At 34.4% G+C, this 16,982-nt stretch overlaps 1 protein-coding gene across 7 annotated transcripts in view; it reads right to left on the reverse strand.

The window, feature by feature from the left end:
* The window catches only part of LOC143252218 (discoidin domain-containing receptor A-like), a 356,540-nt gene that overhangs the window by 93,889 nt on the left and 245,669 nt on the right, over positions 1-16,982 (reverse strand). For 6 of the 7 annotated variants that reach the window (XM_076504017.1, XM_076504020.1, XM_076504019.1 and 3 more), the window contains one exon: positions 2,073-2,374. In XM_076504017.1, the coding sequence (XP_076360132.1) occupies positions 2,073-2,172 (100 nt within the window). In that variant the 5' untranslated portion in view covers positions 2,173-2,374. Of the gene's footprint in view, positions 1-2,072; positions 2,375-5,556; positions 5,698-16,982 lie in introns of those variants that run through there. The other variant, XM_076504022.1, reaches the window with a different exon arrangement.

Here is a 16,982-nt window from a genome sequence, read left to right on the forward strand (position 1 = left end):
TGAAACTCGTGATTTGGTTTGTTTTGCATTTCACACAAAGTTATACGAGGGCTATCTGCGCCAGCCGTCCCTAATTTAGCAGTGTAAGACTAGAGGGAAGGCAGCTAGTCACCACTGCCACCCACCGCCAACTCTTGGGCTAACTTTCCATCTGCTCTTGTGATGCTATCTTAACTCGTATTATTTTTGTAACTATTGTTGAAATACTGAAGAGTTAGTTTAATATCTCATTATCTTGCAAGTTCTACTAAACGTTTGAATCTCTTTGTTTTCCCTACGTTATTCCAAAAATATGCACGTGTCTTATAATATTCTAACAACTGCTACATTTCATAATTTTCGTCTAAAGCTACACAAGCTTTTGTCATCCCCAGTTTGGAAGTTACAAAAAGATAGCAGATAATCAACAGAACCAACTACCAACTTTTGGCTAACTCATAACTGATTGGATAATGAAAATTTACCATAACCCTTATTGTTCACTCGTGGCCTCAAATGCGAACACGTTTTAAAGACAACGGACGCAATCCTCGAACAGTCTGGGTTCACTGACCTCTAGGCCACGCCAACCACCTTTAAACAGCTTCTTTTCAGTATAGCTCAAAATGAACCCACAAAATAGTCTTAATTAATGACCAAGTCACCGAAAAGGTTGTAAAGAGTTTGTACTTGATTCGATAATGGATATCATACGTTTATTCTGTGTTCACCAGTATCTCAACCAACATTTTGCCACCCATTGGCACAGCGGTATGTTGGTGGATTCATACTGCTATAATTCAGGTTTCGATACTCGGAGTGAGAAGAGCACAGAGAAATCTTTGTGTAGTTTCGTGCTTTATAACCAAACCACAAACAATACGCAACATTTCTGACGCTACAAGTGTTTCTGATATCGAAGCTGCAATGTAAAATGACAACAAACGGTATCAGAGTGAAAAGGAATTTTTTGCTGATTGATTAGACGTCAGCAGTTTCTTTTACGCAGGAAAAATGGTTTACGCACAGTTTCTGTACATATTTATCTTCCCCCGCCGCCAGGAAACATACTTCTAGTGTTACGGTTGCTTGGTTCCTAGTGTGGGAGAGTATGAAAAACGAAGCTTAAAAGTCGACCCGAGTACAAAATTTTAATGACGGACTGTCTCTGATGTTGTGCACATGTGGAGCATTTTTTGGGGGAAGTATAATGGCATATATTACGGTAATAATAGTCCTCCTAGCGGCCTCGCTAGTTACCTTAAAATGTAACGTTACAAAGCGTGTCGCACAAAATTCAAGGATGAAGCGATTCATCATTCATTCTCAGTTAATCAGGCTATGTTTTGAACAAGACGAACACGTCAAACCAATGAAGATTCCAATAAACAAATTAATTTTACTAGATAAAAACATTTCATTGTTAATATAAAAAAATATCTTAAGAATATCCGAATTACAATATACAAAATATGTTTAAAATATGTACAATTAATTTAAGAAACAAACAAACAGTTTTAGTTTTTGTCGTTGGCACAAAGTTGTGTATATCTATCGACTAAGTTTCAAGTAATTTAAATTCAAATGAGGGGAGAGGTCTTATATATATATATATTTTGTATAAGGTTTAACATGATTTTACGCAAAACTTATTACAAGTATTTGCATAAAGGCAGTTGAATTATGTACTATAGGTATTTACACTGGGGCATGTTGAATTGTAAGCATTTACGTACAGGCATGTTAAGGGATGAATGTATTATAAGTATTTAAATACAGGCATGTTAAAGTATGTATTACAAGTATTTACATATGTGGATGTCAAGAAGTGTATTATAAGTAATTACATACCGACGTGTTAAGATATACATTACAAGTATTTGAATACGAGCATGTTAAAGTACATATTTCAAGTATTTACCTGTCGACATGTTAAGGTATGTATTACAAGCATTTACATACGGGCACGTTATGGTCAAAATTATTTATCTGGTAATGTTATTTATAAGGAAAATTTAATCTCAACCAAACATATGATTAGAGCATTAAAAAAAATCGAGATGAACGAACTGAGTTTTAAAACTTCACCTTACCTGTTTGCAGTCCAAATGAAATCTTCCAGATGCTTGAAGCAAACACTAGCATCATTAGCAGCCGTCTCATGATGACTGACGGACCGACGGGCCGCCTCATCCTCCTAACTTGTGACAAGTGTCCCCACTTTGTCAAAATTGACAGTGGCGCCACAAGTGTCGGGCAAAAAATTCAACGTGGTGGATAATGTTTAATCGTAGGTTTTGAAAAATGTGGGATTTACTTCGTACGGCATTCAACTCTTGTAACCCCTCAAAAACTTAGCAGTCCCCGTCATCCGGCATTCCGTGACTAAGTTTGTCTAGAAGGAAAAGCAAGAGAAACAGTAAGTACCGCTTTGTTAAAACACGTGTCTTAAGAGTTTCGAAACTACGTTCAGAAGATACCGCGAAATGATTAACCAGTAGATATAACAAAGAGCAAATAAAGTGATGTAGCCTTCCCTGAATCAATGTTTACCTAGCTGAGCAACCCTCTGTTTCTGTTACACTAGTCAGCGACCTCCTTCCAAGTAACAACAATCTCCGACTTTTATAGTACCTAGGTACCTCGTGTTCCGTGGATGGCCATATGCACAGACCTTATTTTCCTCACCCACCCAACAGTGTCACATCCTTGGCTTCTGCAAGCACCTCTTTGTCCATTTTAGGTTTATATAGAAGTTAGTGGGTAATTTTGGAAACGTACTTTAGGGGAACGAACCTTAAGATTATCAGAAAATAAACGTTAATTCATGGGGAACTGGAGACAAGCGTAGCATGTAACATTAGCTTTTCCCGCCTGACAGTCACGCCTTGCAATAAAACTGTTCTTGCTCTGACTTTCGAAATATGTTAATAAAACCAGTAACAAAAACTCTTTTAAAATTTCTCTCGAATTTTCCTTATTTTTCAAAACTCGATTATGTTTAAATTTAGCAAATTTTTATCAACACTTTCTATTGACATAAATTACAATACTAATTATGCCAACGTAACATTCACGAAAACATGTGTCAGGAAGCCCTCACCAACAGCAATGACTCATCGTTAATTGCGGGAGCTAATAACACTAAAATGTGAGTTTAGATACCTACAGTGGGAAGTGATATATCATTTTTTTAGCTTTGTTATTTAAAATAAAACGTAACAAATATATTTTAGAATATAAATTATTTTAAATTTATCTTAAATATTTTAAGATATTGAAATTTTAATTTATTACACAAGACTTAATATTTCTGTTAGATGTGTGTGAGCAACCAACTTCCCCACACACATATACACACCTTACATCTCTAAGAAAGATAATCACTACCATAGATACTGAAGGATATTAATAAGATAAATAATTGATGCCTGGGGTATTATTAGATATTAAAGTGGATGCTTTTATAAGAGAACATATAGTCGGGATGGTGTACATTAAACTTTCCCGAAACTAGAAAGATTAGTTAAACCATAAACAGTCACAAAGACGTTGTGGATACATTTTCTATACCATGTTTTAATCAGAGGGCTATATGTCAGTAGAATGACTGGACACTCTTTTATTGTTATTTAATCGAAGCCTGGTGTGCTAGCTTTTACAGAACTCTATATCACAGGATTAACATTGCATATCAAGCTAACAACTTTCAAAATGTAATACGAGTTAACATGAGCTAGATTCCTTTTACATCAGTTATATAATATTAGGCCCGGCATGGCCAGGTGGTTAAGGCACTCGACTCGTTATTTGAGGGTCGCAGGTTCGAATCTCCGTTACACCAAACATGCTCGCCTTTTCAGCCGTGGGGGCATTATAGTGTGACAGTCAATTCCACTATTTGTTGGTAAAAGGGTAGCCCAAGAGTTGGCAGTTGGTGGTGATGACTAGCTGCCTTCCCTCTAGTCTTAAACTGCTAAATTAGGGACCACTAAAAGCTACTTCAAATCATACACTGTATAACGTATATTTGACTTTGCTTTATTCCAAGTGGTATACAGTTTTTCTTGAATATTATATCAAACTAAACGAAATATATGAACATCTATCTGAGACTAGGTATAGACACGTATTTATAAACATACCTAATCGGTAACAATCAATGTTTATTTTATGTTGGTAGTATACAGGACATACCTTTTTATCATTATTATAAATTAACTTATATGATAATGTACATTTTTAATACAACTTAGGAAATCATGTGCACAATAATTTTATTAGAAAACACGTGCATATCTGTCAATGTTTGGTTGGAATTAAGCACAAAGCTATACGATGCCCATCACGGCTATCGAAACCCGGTTTCTAGCAGCGTGAGTGAGTGTGCGTGTTTTCTTATAGCAAAGCCACATTAGGCTATCTGTTGAGCCCACCGAGGGGAATCGAACCCCTTATTTTACCGTTGCAAATCCGTAAACTTACTGCTGCACTGGGGGGGCCGCGCCGTGAGTCCACAGATATACTGCTATACCATATGTCTGTCAACTTTCGAAAATTCCTATAGACAAGAAAATATCTTTGTGACATTGTTTACAAGTTGAATCTCCGTTTCAATTATTTTTCAAGTTTACTCTAGTTTAAATATCACCCAGGCAACAAAATGTGTAAACATTAACCCGAATAATTTTAAATAAAAAATACTCTCATTGGCTAACTTATTCAGTTCTCTTAGGGTTGGTGTTTATTTATTTACTTTTTGTTTTTACGAAATACAGTAGAGATTTAGTATGTTATAAGCTTCGGTAAATTTTAATTGTTTTTTTTATTTATTTTTAAAAAAGGCCTAACTAGGTTGAGTTGATAGACATTTACCCAATTATCGTATTTTCAAAGCTCGATTCAAGATAATACGATTTTGTGAATCATGTTGTACACGTTAATGTAAATGGAACTTAATGAGTTTTCCTCTTTTCCTTTGCTTCACTTCATAGCATTCTTTATATATAAAGACTTGAAACATAATACAATTGGAATGTCTTTCTAGTGGTGGTGAAACATTATGATTTCTTGGTTAGAAAGAAAACATTCTTAACACTAATTATGGTAGAATTAGAAAATTTTACTCTTGTTCAAAATGGAATGAAAGACTTATTCTATTAAAGGATTTTGAAACATTAAGTATTGTTAATTAGCCATTTAAGAGTGCAGAGTGCACTTCTCAAATAACATACGTAATTATTTAGCTACTGAAATATAATTGACAGTGAATGTGTGTCATCAAACTTATTAAAAATAATTTTCCATTTCATTATATTTTTACTTTATTGTAGCGATACTATACAGGCTAGAGAAACTAACGCAACAACCTTATTATTTAATGTGTTAACATTTCTACTGACTGTGTTATGTTTATATTTTAAAGCTTTTTCATTAAAATGTGTTTCATGGCTTCTTGCCTTCTTTTTGTCTTATCAGAAGCACACGATAATTTTAGAACTCTTTAAAGGCAGTGCTTAATGTATATGTTTTAAAAAATCTATCTTGGCCTGTAACTTCTATTACAATTATACTTACAAGAAGCTTTATCAACTTGAAACGTAATATGCGATCTGTATTTATAAGATGGTTTTATTCACCGCGGGTGTTCTCAAACATATAACGACTTCTACTGAACTACATCCACAAAGTGTAATATCATGTGGCCGATAAAAGGCTGCTAATGAGATGTTACATGAGATAGTTCAACCCATGCTGGTAAGGATGACGTCGACTTCCTCTGATGAGATGATTTCTTCAAGACGGTAATTAGGTAATAAACAGCCCGAAATAGGAAGCCCCCTGGCGCCAAACAAGATATAGTCTCGATACTTGAAGAAAGAAATCAAGCAGTTTCCAATGTTCCGTTGTTTTTCTTCAATACAGATACACGCAGAACAAGTCAGTACAACATCTGACTTTCTAGTTTGCATGTGATACGATAAGAAAGAGGAAAGAAAAATCAAGGAACTGTATTAGATAGTGATAAATAAATACACGTTTATCAAAGTAAAATTCTACACAATATCTGCTATCTGTTCTCTGTCCACAACAAAACGAGTAAAAAAATCACACTATAAACATGAGTAGAATCCACCAAGATTAAACCTTTTTTCTTTCAAATCACTATATATCGTTATGCACACTATTTGTATATCTTTAATGATACTTCTAAAACAATGACTGTCGTAGAAATTTCAAAATTGTAATTCAATGTTATTTCAATGCATCGTGAAAAAAAAAACACCCACAAAATGTCATATTTGATGTATGTTATGTTTTATTTATATTAATTGAACTTTAAATACAATTTTTGTTTTTGCAGTTTTAATTAATATCAAAACTGGCGGCTTTAACATCTCGTTTCCTCATTTCGTTTTCAAATAGAATATTAACTTTACAAACTAAACTAAATAAACTTTAGCTCTCTCCATCTGTGGAACAAACCACCGTGTTAATAATATTGGTAGCTCACTTTTAAGCGGCCTGGCATGGCCAAGTGGTTAAGGCACTCCACTCGTAACTTGAAGGTCGCGGGTTCGAATCCCTATCGCAACAAACATGCTCGCCATTTCAGCCGTGGGGGCGTTATAATGTGACGTTCAATCCCACTATTCGTTGGTAAAAGAAATGGCGGTAGGTGATGATGATTATCTGTCTTCCCTCTACCTTTACACTACCAACATTAGGAACGGCTTTACGCGAATTTGAAGCCAAACCATATTTAAGAGAGGACAAGTATAACAAATACATATATCTAAATCCATGAATATTCTATCAGGTAAAACGATAAAGATAATAGGATGTGTCCTACTGTTAACGTGACGGACAGAAGATCGAAACATCAATTATTCCACCTAATATTTTTATACTTATAGCAAAAATAGTTAAACCAGCTCTGGTTAATAATAGTGTGCTGTTAACTGATTGCCTTTTCTGTGGTTAAAAGAATTAGGACTAGGTATGCCCGAACATTCGGGATCTCTGACATAACTGTTAAACCAACGTTTCGCATAAGATTCCATTCAGGTTGAAAATCCCAGTCACTACTCATATATATCTGTATAATTTAGTGTCATGTTTTTGTTTTTTTGCATTTTAATTTTTTAACCATAGCCTTAGGTAAACTAAGGTACACTAAAGTATACTTAGGTATACTAAGTGTCAGTAATCAGTTTTCCTTTTCTTATAGCATAGCCATATCGGGGTATCTGCTGTGTTCACCGAGAGGAATCAAACCCTAATTTTACCGTTGTAAATCCGTAGACTTCCCGCTGTCACAAGGGGTGACGTCATTATTCGGAATATGGAATATTTATTCTAAGTATGAATATGATAACTGATATAAATGAATTTATGCAACTGAAACGTTCGGATAAAAACAGTTTTATTATGTGGAATATTTATTTTAAGAATGAATATGATAATTATTATAAGTGAATCCGTACAACTGAAACGTTCGGATAAACTAAATGCCATTGTGGAAAATATTTATCTTAAGCGTAAATGCGATAACCATTAGGAGCACCAGAAGGAAATTTCCTACAAATAAACAGTTTAACTCACTAATGCATAGTTCTTCTACTGTTCTGTACAAAACAAATTAGGACAAAAGTTTACAGTACGTTAACACGGGTCTCAGTTTAGCACGGGTTTAAATAAGAAATATAACGCAGCATTGTTAAGCTAACATTTAAAGGGAATCAATCAAAATCGTTTGTGTTTTTAGCACAACAAAAATACAGACATATTTTCTAGCTGGCTTCATTAAAAGTAGACATTACAGCCTGAAAAATCAATGAAATAGTTTTGCTTCGTTATTATATGTTTTATCGTAATTACAACTTACTCTATGGATCGGTAAAGCAATCAGTCATGCAGACAAGTAACGTTTTGAAGCTAAAGGAATAAAACTGTATGTCAATAATCACAGACGAGATGAAGCAAAATCTGGCCCGTAGTACTGTTTACTGTACCCAAAAAGTGCTTTGAATTTATTGTTATGCAATGTTATTGTTACGATGTATTCCAGGATTATGTACAAACAACAGTCAAGATAACAGGAATATCAGGGGTCAAAATAATTCTAAAAGTAACAAGATTTGGAGGTGGTTATATACAAACAGGGGTCAAAATAATTCTAAAAGTAACAAGATTTGGAGGTGGTAATATACAATCAGGGGTCAAAATAATTCTAAAAGTAACAAGATTTGGAGGTGGTTATATACAAACATCAAAATTCTAAAAGTAACAAGATTTAACAAGGAGGTGGTTATATACAAACAGGGTCAAAATAATTCTAAAAGTAACAAGATTTGACATATACAGGGGTCAAAATAATTCTAAAAGTAACAAGATTTGAGGTGTACAGGGTCGATTCAGAGATCAAGATTACTAGCAAAGTCACAAGGGTAGAGAGATGTTTTATACAAACAGAGGTCAAGATCATTCTCAAAGTCACAAGGTTTTGAGATGATTATATACAGAAAAAGGTCAAGGTTATTATTAAAGTCATGAGATTCGGAAACGTATTTATGTTCTTATCGATATCAAGCGCAAAATGAGACGAACTGAACGGCTTTGAAGGTTATTAGATTACATCAAATTACAACTATAATTACTAAAAAGGTAATTGTCTGACTTCGTGTAATACTCATAGATAAAAGTCGATTGTTATTTCAGTCACACCTACCCGGTCCAGTACGGCCAGGTGGTTAAGTCATTCGACTCGTAATCTGAAAGTCACGGGTTCGAGTCCCCGTCCCAACAAACATGCTCACCCTTTCAGCCGTGGGGGCATTATAATGTGAAGGTCAATTCCACTATTCATTGGTAAAAGAATAGCCTAAGAGTTGGCGGTAGGTGGTGATGACTAGTTGCCTTCCCTCTAGTCTTACACTGCTGAATTAGGGACGGCTAGCGCAATAGCCTTCGTGTAGCTTTGAGCGAAATTCAAAACAAGCCAAACCACACCTATTTTCGTTGTCCGAAATGCCAGATTCAACAATATATATATTGATGTAATTTGCCATGAAAATGTTTCGCGTGGCGTGTGTTTCAATTGTTTTTTTTTTTTCAAATTATCCTCATCATTAGAAATAGTTGAATCGACTGCTGATTCTGGTACAGATTTGGATGGTGTACTTCCTGTCTAAAAAGGGATTAGAGGGAGTCCCGTGAAGGCAGCTGCCACAAGTACCACATAACCAAACATCCAAAACGCTTCTTTATGTGTGAAGCATCAACAGAAACATGAGTTGGGCTGGATTTTGCCAAATGTCTTGATCGTATTTCTTACGGTAGCACGGTTGACCTATGAATGTCACGAAGCAGATTAACAGTGAAAAAAAGTGGTTTCCTATGTACAATCTCGGGGTTAATTTTGATACCTCACCAGTACCATGCCAATCCAAAGCAGGCTATACAACAGTTTACCTACAACATCAAATCGTTATCATATTACCCTCCCGCATTACGAATTTCCAATTGGTCAATTATAAAAATAAAAATAACAATACAAAAACAAATTAACCACAGGAATTTTACGTCCTAATACGTTGGCGTTTGAAAACAGTGTCCTGTTTTTTCTGATTGTAGGAAACTAACCTTTTTGGTAGGAAACTAGAAATTGCAATTCATGAAAACAGCTGGAATTTGAATAAACATATACAGATATCTAAAAATATTCAAACTCTCGAATTTTGTTTTACTTCGAACTATGTGATTATTTCAGTGGATTTCTCGGCCTGCTAGTTTATAATTATATGTGATTGGTAACACCTTTATTCAGTGTGTAAACAACATTTCTCAAATGTTTATTTATTCATGCGATCAATAAATTTGTAACCACATTCAACTACAATTTAAAAAAAAAAATTAATACTTTGAAAAACTGTTCTTAATCCTTTGATCAAACTTTTTACAAATATTTTAATGTAAAATCCTAAAACAGATCAATCACGCGTTTATGAAATAAAGCTAATTCTTCAAATTATTTATTACATTTATTCATTCGCAACATTTCATTGAAGTTTTAAATAGTAAGCCTACAGATGGCGCTGTGTATTATATGTGGAAAAATCAGGGAACCTTATTTAAGATTTTACGATCACAAATAGCTTAATAAGTTCAGTATTAAGTTAATTATATTCATATTAAAATATTCATTTTGACACAATGTGTGAAATTTAATATATTTTTTTATTTTCTAAAAGTAATATTTTAGTTTTTATTCTTACTTTTTATTTAGTGCATGTATCATTATTTTCTTTCATTATAAAAACAAACTTTATAGTTTATAATTCTGGTTACAATACATTACTAAAGTGGGTAAAAGAGTTTACAATACTACACACAATGAAAACAAAACAAATATTGTTGACCAAAAAACAACGAGAATATACACAAACTTAAATTAACATGGACAGAATTGAATGACAAATTGCATTAATTTGATATCATCAAGACATTTTACAAGTACAAAAACAACCCAGGTAGAATAAAAGGGTTGGCTATATAGATATATGATACCATAAAAGAGTCAGGTTATATAAAAGTGCAAATTCTGTGGTGTTTAACATCATAACGCTAAAAATTGGGTTTAGATACCAACGATAGGCCGAGAACAGATAGCTCATTGTGAAGTTTTGAGCGTAACAAGAAAACAGCAAACAAACATTATTATAAGTCCTTCAGTTTCCTGAAAATAACGAACAGCGAATCAGAATTTCCCATTTTTGACGTCCTGTCGTTTGTGTGCATGACTCAAAAACGTAATTGGTTGTAATAATGTTTCGACACCCACATCTATACGATAAACAAACAGAATGAGATGAAACAGAAGTAACAGTCCCAACAAATAAGACAACAGGGCACACAGTACATTCTCGAAGCGAATACTAAGGATAGGGAATGTTGTTAAAATGCACACTTCAGCATTAATAAACTAAAAGGACTTGCACGGTCCAATTTGAAATAAATAAACAGTGCTCTGTACATTTGAGCTGTCAGAAACGCCCTGATAGTTAACACAACAGATTCACTTAGTGAACAGTAACATTTAACCTTTGGCGTTTTCAGTTTACCATTCTCGCAACAAAAGCACGTATCATGTTTGAGTGTTGGGGAAGTTTGTACAGATTGTACCTATAAGACATCTGCCAAAATCTAAAGGCCATAAAGTTAAACCTCGTTATAAGAAAATGTTAGTGATTTTTTTCGTGAAAATTTGGTGTCGTGTCCTTTACAATGGTTGTCTTTATACCTTTTTTTTTTTTTTAATTCAGCTGCATCTTAATAAAGACACAGTTTCCTGCTCAAAACATTCCGTGACGCGGTGAACTGACTAGTTTAGGCCTAACAAGCTTAGCACACTGATGAGTTATTAAACAATATTACGTCTGTATTTTTCCTTTACCATAATGCACACTCTTAATACGTAAGCTTATGTTAGAAGTATAAAAAACAGAAGTAGAATATTTGCTAATACTGCCACTATTTAAAGATAATTTCCATACTTGAATTTTACAGAATCACTTTGCAAAGCTTTGTTCGTGATAATACAGCATATACGAAAATGCAAACGAGCTAATCCTATGAAAACAGCAGATGTTTTAATACGTTTACTACTTTTTTGTTACTACTTCATTTATTCGTTTATAAAATTGTTTATACCATATTATAACAGAAGCTTTCAACGAGACAGGCCATGTGATTAATAATCATAAAAACATGTTCCGGATGTATGTTTCAGTCTAGATTACAGACAAAACATTGTGAGTGACTAATGCGTCTTTCTAACAGTTTATAATAACCAGCGCCTATTTGTTTGAACATGCAAATAAACAAGTAATTGTACTATATGGAAAAGTTAAAGAACCGCACTAATACGTACATATAAATTTATGTACATACAACAGAAGCACGTCTTCCTGGAGTATTTAATTATAGTGTTTTAAACAAATCTTATATCATTAAATAAATTAATACTTTATGTTAAATAAGCATCTTTTCATCTCTCTGGAGAAGACATGCCTTGAAGAGTTTTTTTCTTTCCATTAGTCACTGGATATTCCAGTTAAAAGCACGTATAAATCCGTATTCTTAAGTGACTTTTTTTAATATTCAATATATCTTTCACTTGAATGTTTTATTGGCCAAAGGATGCTAATTATGAAATAGTAGAAGGGTATGCAAAAACCAACCATCTTAAGCGTTTTGGACACCGTTAAGAAATTAGTTATTTTTTACAATGAACTTCTTGGAAAGCAGTTGATTTTTTATCTTGTTTTTGCAGTTATTGTTTTAGTGTACTCTCAAGACAGCTGGTATGGGTATTAGCATTGTATTTAAATAACGTACAGAACAATGTTTCTGCCTTCTTAGGTCATCTTTAGGTTAACAAACAAACATTATTATAAATCCTTCAGTGTATTGAAAATAACAAACAGGGAATCATAATTTTCCATTTTTGACGTTCTATCGTTTGTATGCATAATTGGAAGACGTAATTGGTTGTAATAACGTTTCGACACTCACATCTATACGATAAACAAACAGAATGAGATGAAACAGAAGTAACAGTCCCAACAAATTATCTGTTAACCTGAAGATGACCTAAGAAGGTCGAAACGTTATCCTGTAGTTTATTTTAATTAAAGTGCTAATACCCATACCAGCCATCTTGAGAATACATGTTTACTTCAAGTGGGTTTCTCGTCATCACGAGTTATTGTTTTACACTTTATTTACCACGAACAGTAAATTCAGCGGAAGTCATCAAAAATTAAGGCTGAAAAAGAAAAAAAAAACGTGTTTTTTGTTCATTACTAGTCAACTAGGTAAGAATCATTTATTCACTAGAAGATCTTCGCCAACATTTCTCATCAAGATTTACAGTAAAACATAATATTTTCCAACTGGATCCCTTGTGATTCATTTCGTATACAGTGAAACAACCTGCATTATTTCTTTTCCGTCTTAAGAAATGCGGTCGTTGATCTTACAGCACACAGAATTTCTTTTAAATGCTTTCCTATTTTTATTTCACCAAGAAACCTTAAATTAAACCAGTAACTTTTTCCCCTTCAACATTTGAATGGTTTCAACCAAGTTCTATTTGTATTAAATAACAGCGTCATATCAAATACAGTTTGCTGCGATTATTTTTCGCTACTGTTGGAGGTGTGTTTAAGAAGCATATTTCCGAGATTTACTTACTTTACGAGTGTGTGTTTTCTTATAGCAAAGCCACATCGGGCTATGTACTGAGTTCACTGAGGGGAATCGAGCCCCTGATGCTAGCGTTCTAATTCCGTAAACTGACCGCTACCAGCGGTGGATCTACTTTATGAGAGTTTATTTGTAAGGAAGTTTTGAGAGGTTCAAGGCTTAGTTAATTCATATTTCATTATTATTAATCGGTTAAACCTGAAATTATTAAAGAGGTCCCTGGAGATATTTTTAACATTTCAACAATTATTCTAAACTTATTTATACACCAAATTTCTTGTGGGTCCATGACTTTGGTGGTGACAGAGTTTCTTAGATGAACCACATATTAAAATGTAAAGAAATTACCATCACCAATGTAATTACCTTAATTAGTTACTGCTGGAGTTCTCTTTTTAAATAGGCTTGGCATGGCCAGGTGATTAAGACATTCGACTCGTAATCTGAGGATCGCGGGTTCGAATCCTCATAATACCAAACATGTTCGCCCTTTCAACCTTGAAGGTTTTATAATGTGACAGTCAATCCCACTATTCGTTGGTAAAAGAGTAGTCCAAGAGTTGGCGTGGGTGGTGATGACTAGCTGCCTTCCCTCTAGTCTTACACTGCTAAATTAGAGAGGGCTATCTGCGCTAGCCCTCTTGTAGTTTTGCGCGAAATTCAAACCAAACTTAATATTTTAAAATAAATATGGACTGAACTTACGAAGGGCTATAACCGACAAAAACATAAAAGTTTTCATTAAGTGTAATATATGGTCCCTAGTACGCGGCATAATAACAAATCGGTAATTTGAGGGATAAAACATATTAACAGTAATTACAAGAGTTTACTTATGAGATAAAGCAAAGGGAAACACGTTACAATGTACCAACTACACTACACCTGTCAAATGTAGTGCCGATGAGGTCTTGCGCCTAATACCAGGGCTCGTCAGGTTGGCTGGGACATAACAGACATGGTATCGGTCATGGTGCAAGATTTGTTCTCTTTTAATCAAGTTTTTTTTTTATAAAGAAAACAAGAGGGAATCTTCAATAACCGCAAAACTTAATTTTTTTAAAAACAGGATTATAGTTCATTAATGTATGAGATTTTTTTACCCCTTTTTATTAGCTATATTTTTGTTCGCCAGCAATACCAACAGTGGGGCGCGTGTATACTCGATCCAATTTTATTACTCATCGAGATCTCAACCAGTTTACCCTCGAATTGAAATTATTTTAAGAATAAATTAATCTACGAGGCCTTGGGTACGGTCAAAAACATCAATGCAAAGGATTTGATCTCCTGAGCCTAAAAGTGTAATTAGATCTCAGATTGGACAAAATATGATGGACCTATGAGTTAAAAGTTTGCACTAGAAACACCCGGAGCTATTCTACGAGCAGCCCTACCGCGGTTAATAATCGTGCTAATAATAATAATACAGTTGTATTCAATTCTTTATTTGATGTGAGGTCGGAAGTGGGCAAGTGGATAACTTGCCAAACTGTGAATACGAAAGACCGTGATTTGCGTCTTCACATTGCTGCAAAAATGCAGTCGGCACTTTTGGCGCGTAAGTGCTTTATAAGAGTAACTGTCAAATCCCACTATTCTATAAAAGCTTTGTTTTGGAATTTCGCACAAAGCTACTCGAGGGCTATCTGTGCTAGCCGTCCCTAATTTTGCAGTGTAAGACTAGAGGGAAGGCAGCTTGTCATCACCACCCATCGCCAACTCTTGGGCTTATTTTACCAACGAATAGTGGGATTGACCGTCACATTATAACGCCCCACGGCTGGGAGGGAGAGCATGTTTGGCGCGACGCGGGCGCGAACCCGCGACCCTCGGATTACGAGTCGCACGCCTTACGCGCTAGGCCATGCCAGGCCACTATAAAAGCAGCTCAAGAGTTGGCAGTGCTTACTAGGCTGACTTTCCTCTAGTCTATCAGTTTAAAATTAGATAGTCCCTGTGTAGTTTGCGTACTTCCTAAATATAAAAACAATTTTTCGTTATCAGTATACATTTATATAGAGTTCTAAGTTGAAATATTCTGTGCTTTAAAACGTCCATACGAAAATTTTAGAAAAATTCTAAAATACAAATTGAAATTAAGTAAAGCCAGTGAGTTAAGTTAATATTAATCCGAGAAAAAAACAACAATTTTGTTTTTTATTAATTAGGCTACATATCTACTTCATTAATGAATGTCCTCAAATGTGTTAATTAAAAATAAACAGCATGTCATGTATATTCCCAAAATAATTAGTTGCCAATGTCAGGTCACGATTATAATGATGGAATTGCTACATTATAGATGGTCTTAGTGCCACCTTCTTCTGATCCATACTGAATTAATCTGATAAGTTATAATTTTAATGTTACAATATAGATACCAGCTAGAGGGAGCAGTCGGTTCTATTGACGTCTTGTATAAAATCCAGGAAGCTCTAAAGATTTGCCACTTGTTTGATTAGTACATTGGAGGGTAGTTTATAAACATGGGTGCTAACGAAGCATTAAGAAGATAACTGCGGGATAGTTAAAAATACTTGAGACAGAATTGTTTTTAGTCGGTATAGTGAATCAGTCAGTGTACTTTCGTTTTTAGTGAAGTGTTTGGATTTCTCTTTAGATGTTGCGTTACATTATACTAGGAAGCTTTCAAGAAGAAATTATCTGATTTGTTATCATTTACATGGATTGGAACCAGAATTATGTTAAGCAGATAATACTGGAACCAGAATTATGTTCAAAAGATAATTTAGAATAACCTGGCAATGAAAGAACATCACAGGACAGGACAAACATCAACAGGACAAATATCAACGATTGTGCTCTTACACTGAAACAACCAAAATAAAAAACAACAACAAAGACAGATGAAATGAGAAATTAGGCCATGGATAGACAGGTAGACAAAATGTAATCACCTGTTGAGCTATATCACTTAATCTTACCAATCCAGGTCTTTGTAAGCTCAATCCGAAATAAGTCAGATTTCTTATTAAGCTATTATTTTCACCAAACATTAAGTATACGCACCGGTTCTTCAACTCGGATTATGGAGCCACTCGATTAGATACTGTAATCACGTTGTCAGTGTTCATTAGACCAACGTGGCATTTGACATGCGAATCATAGTAGGTTCTTTGTTGACGGAATGAAAATTCTGGATAAACGACCAAAACATTGTCATATTTTGAAACGTAACTAATTTATCTCCTCTACTGGGTAGCAGCGACTTGAAGAACGTGTTGATATATTTGTAATCATATAATAATCAGAGCAATGTGACCCAGCCGGTGCAAGACGCCCTTTAACAAGCTGGAAAAATTAGACGTGTAAGTGCATGAGTGCATAAAGTGTAGCGTTCATCACGTTTTTGTCCGAGAGCTTTCGCCACAACGTGTCGCTTTCTCAACACAACGTTGCGTACATTACTTCAATAATCGAGTGCAGTACAATTACTGAACTGAAAACAGAGCTGTCAAGCTCAAAAGAATGTCTAAAGAGTTCACAATGGAACGATACAATTAGCGTAATTTAATGACATACAAATATCACTTAACAGTATCTTCTCAATCAACAATAGTCTGTGTTTTAGAGAATATCTTTAAGTTAGTGCTTTATATTTGTCTTCATGTTGTTTCTTGATACGCATTCGATGTAAAATGAATTTGTGCTGGGTAGTACAGGTATATAGAAACATTTGCGGAACACGTTTATGAAAACAACGATTATAG

Source organism: Tachypleus tridentatus, chromosome 6 (assembly GCF_004210375.1).
Source record: "Tachypleus tridentatus isolate NWPU-2018 chromosome 6, ASM421037v1, whole genome shotgun sequence".
Classification (NCBI taxonomy): Eukaryota; Metazoa; Arthropoda; class Merostomata; order Xiphosura; family Limulidae; genus Tachypleus; species Tachypleus tridentatus.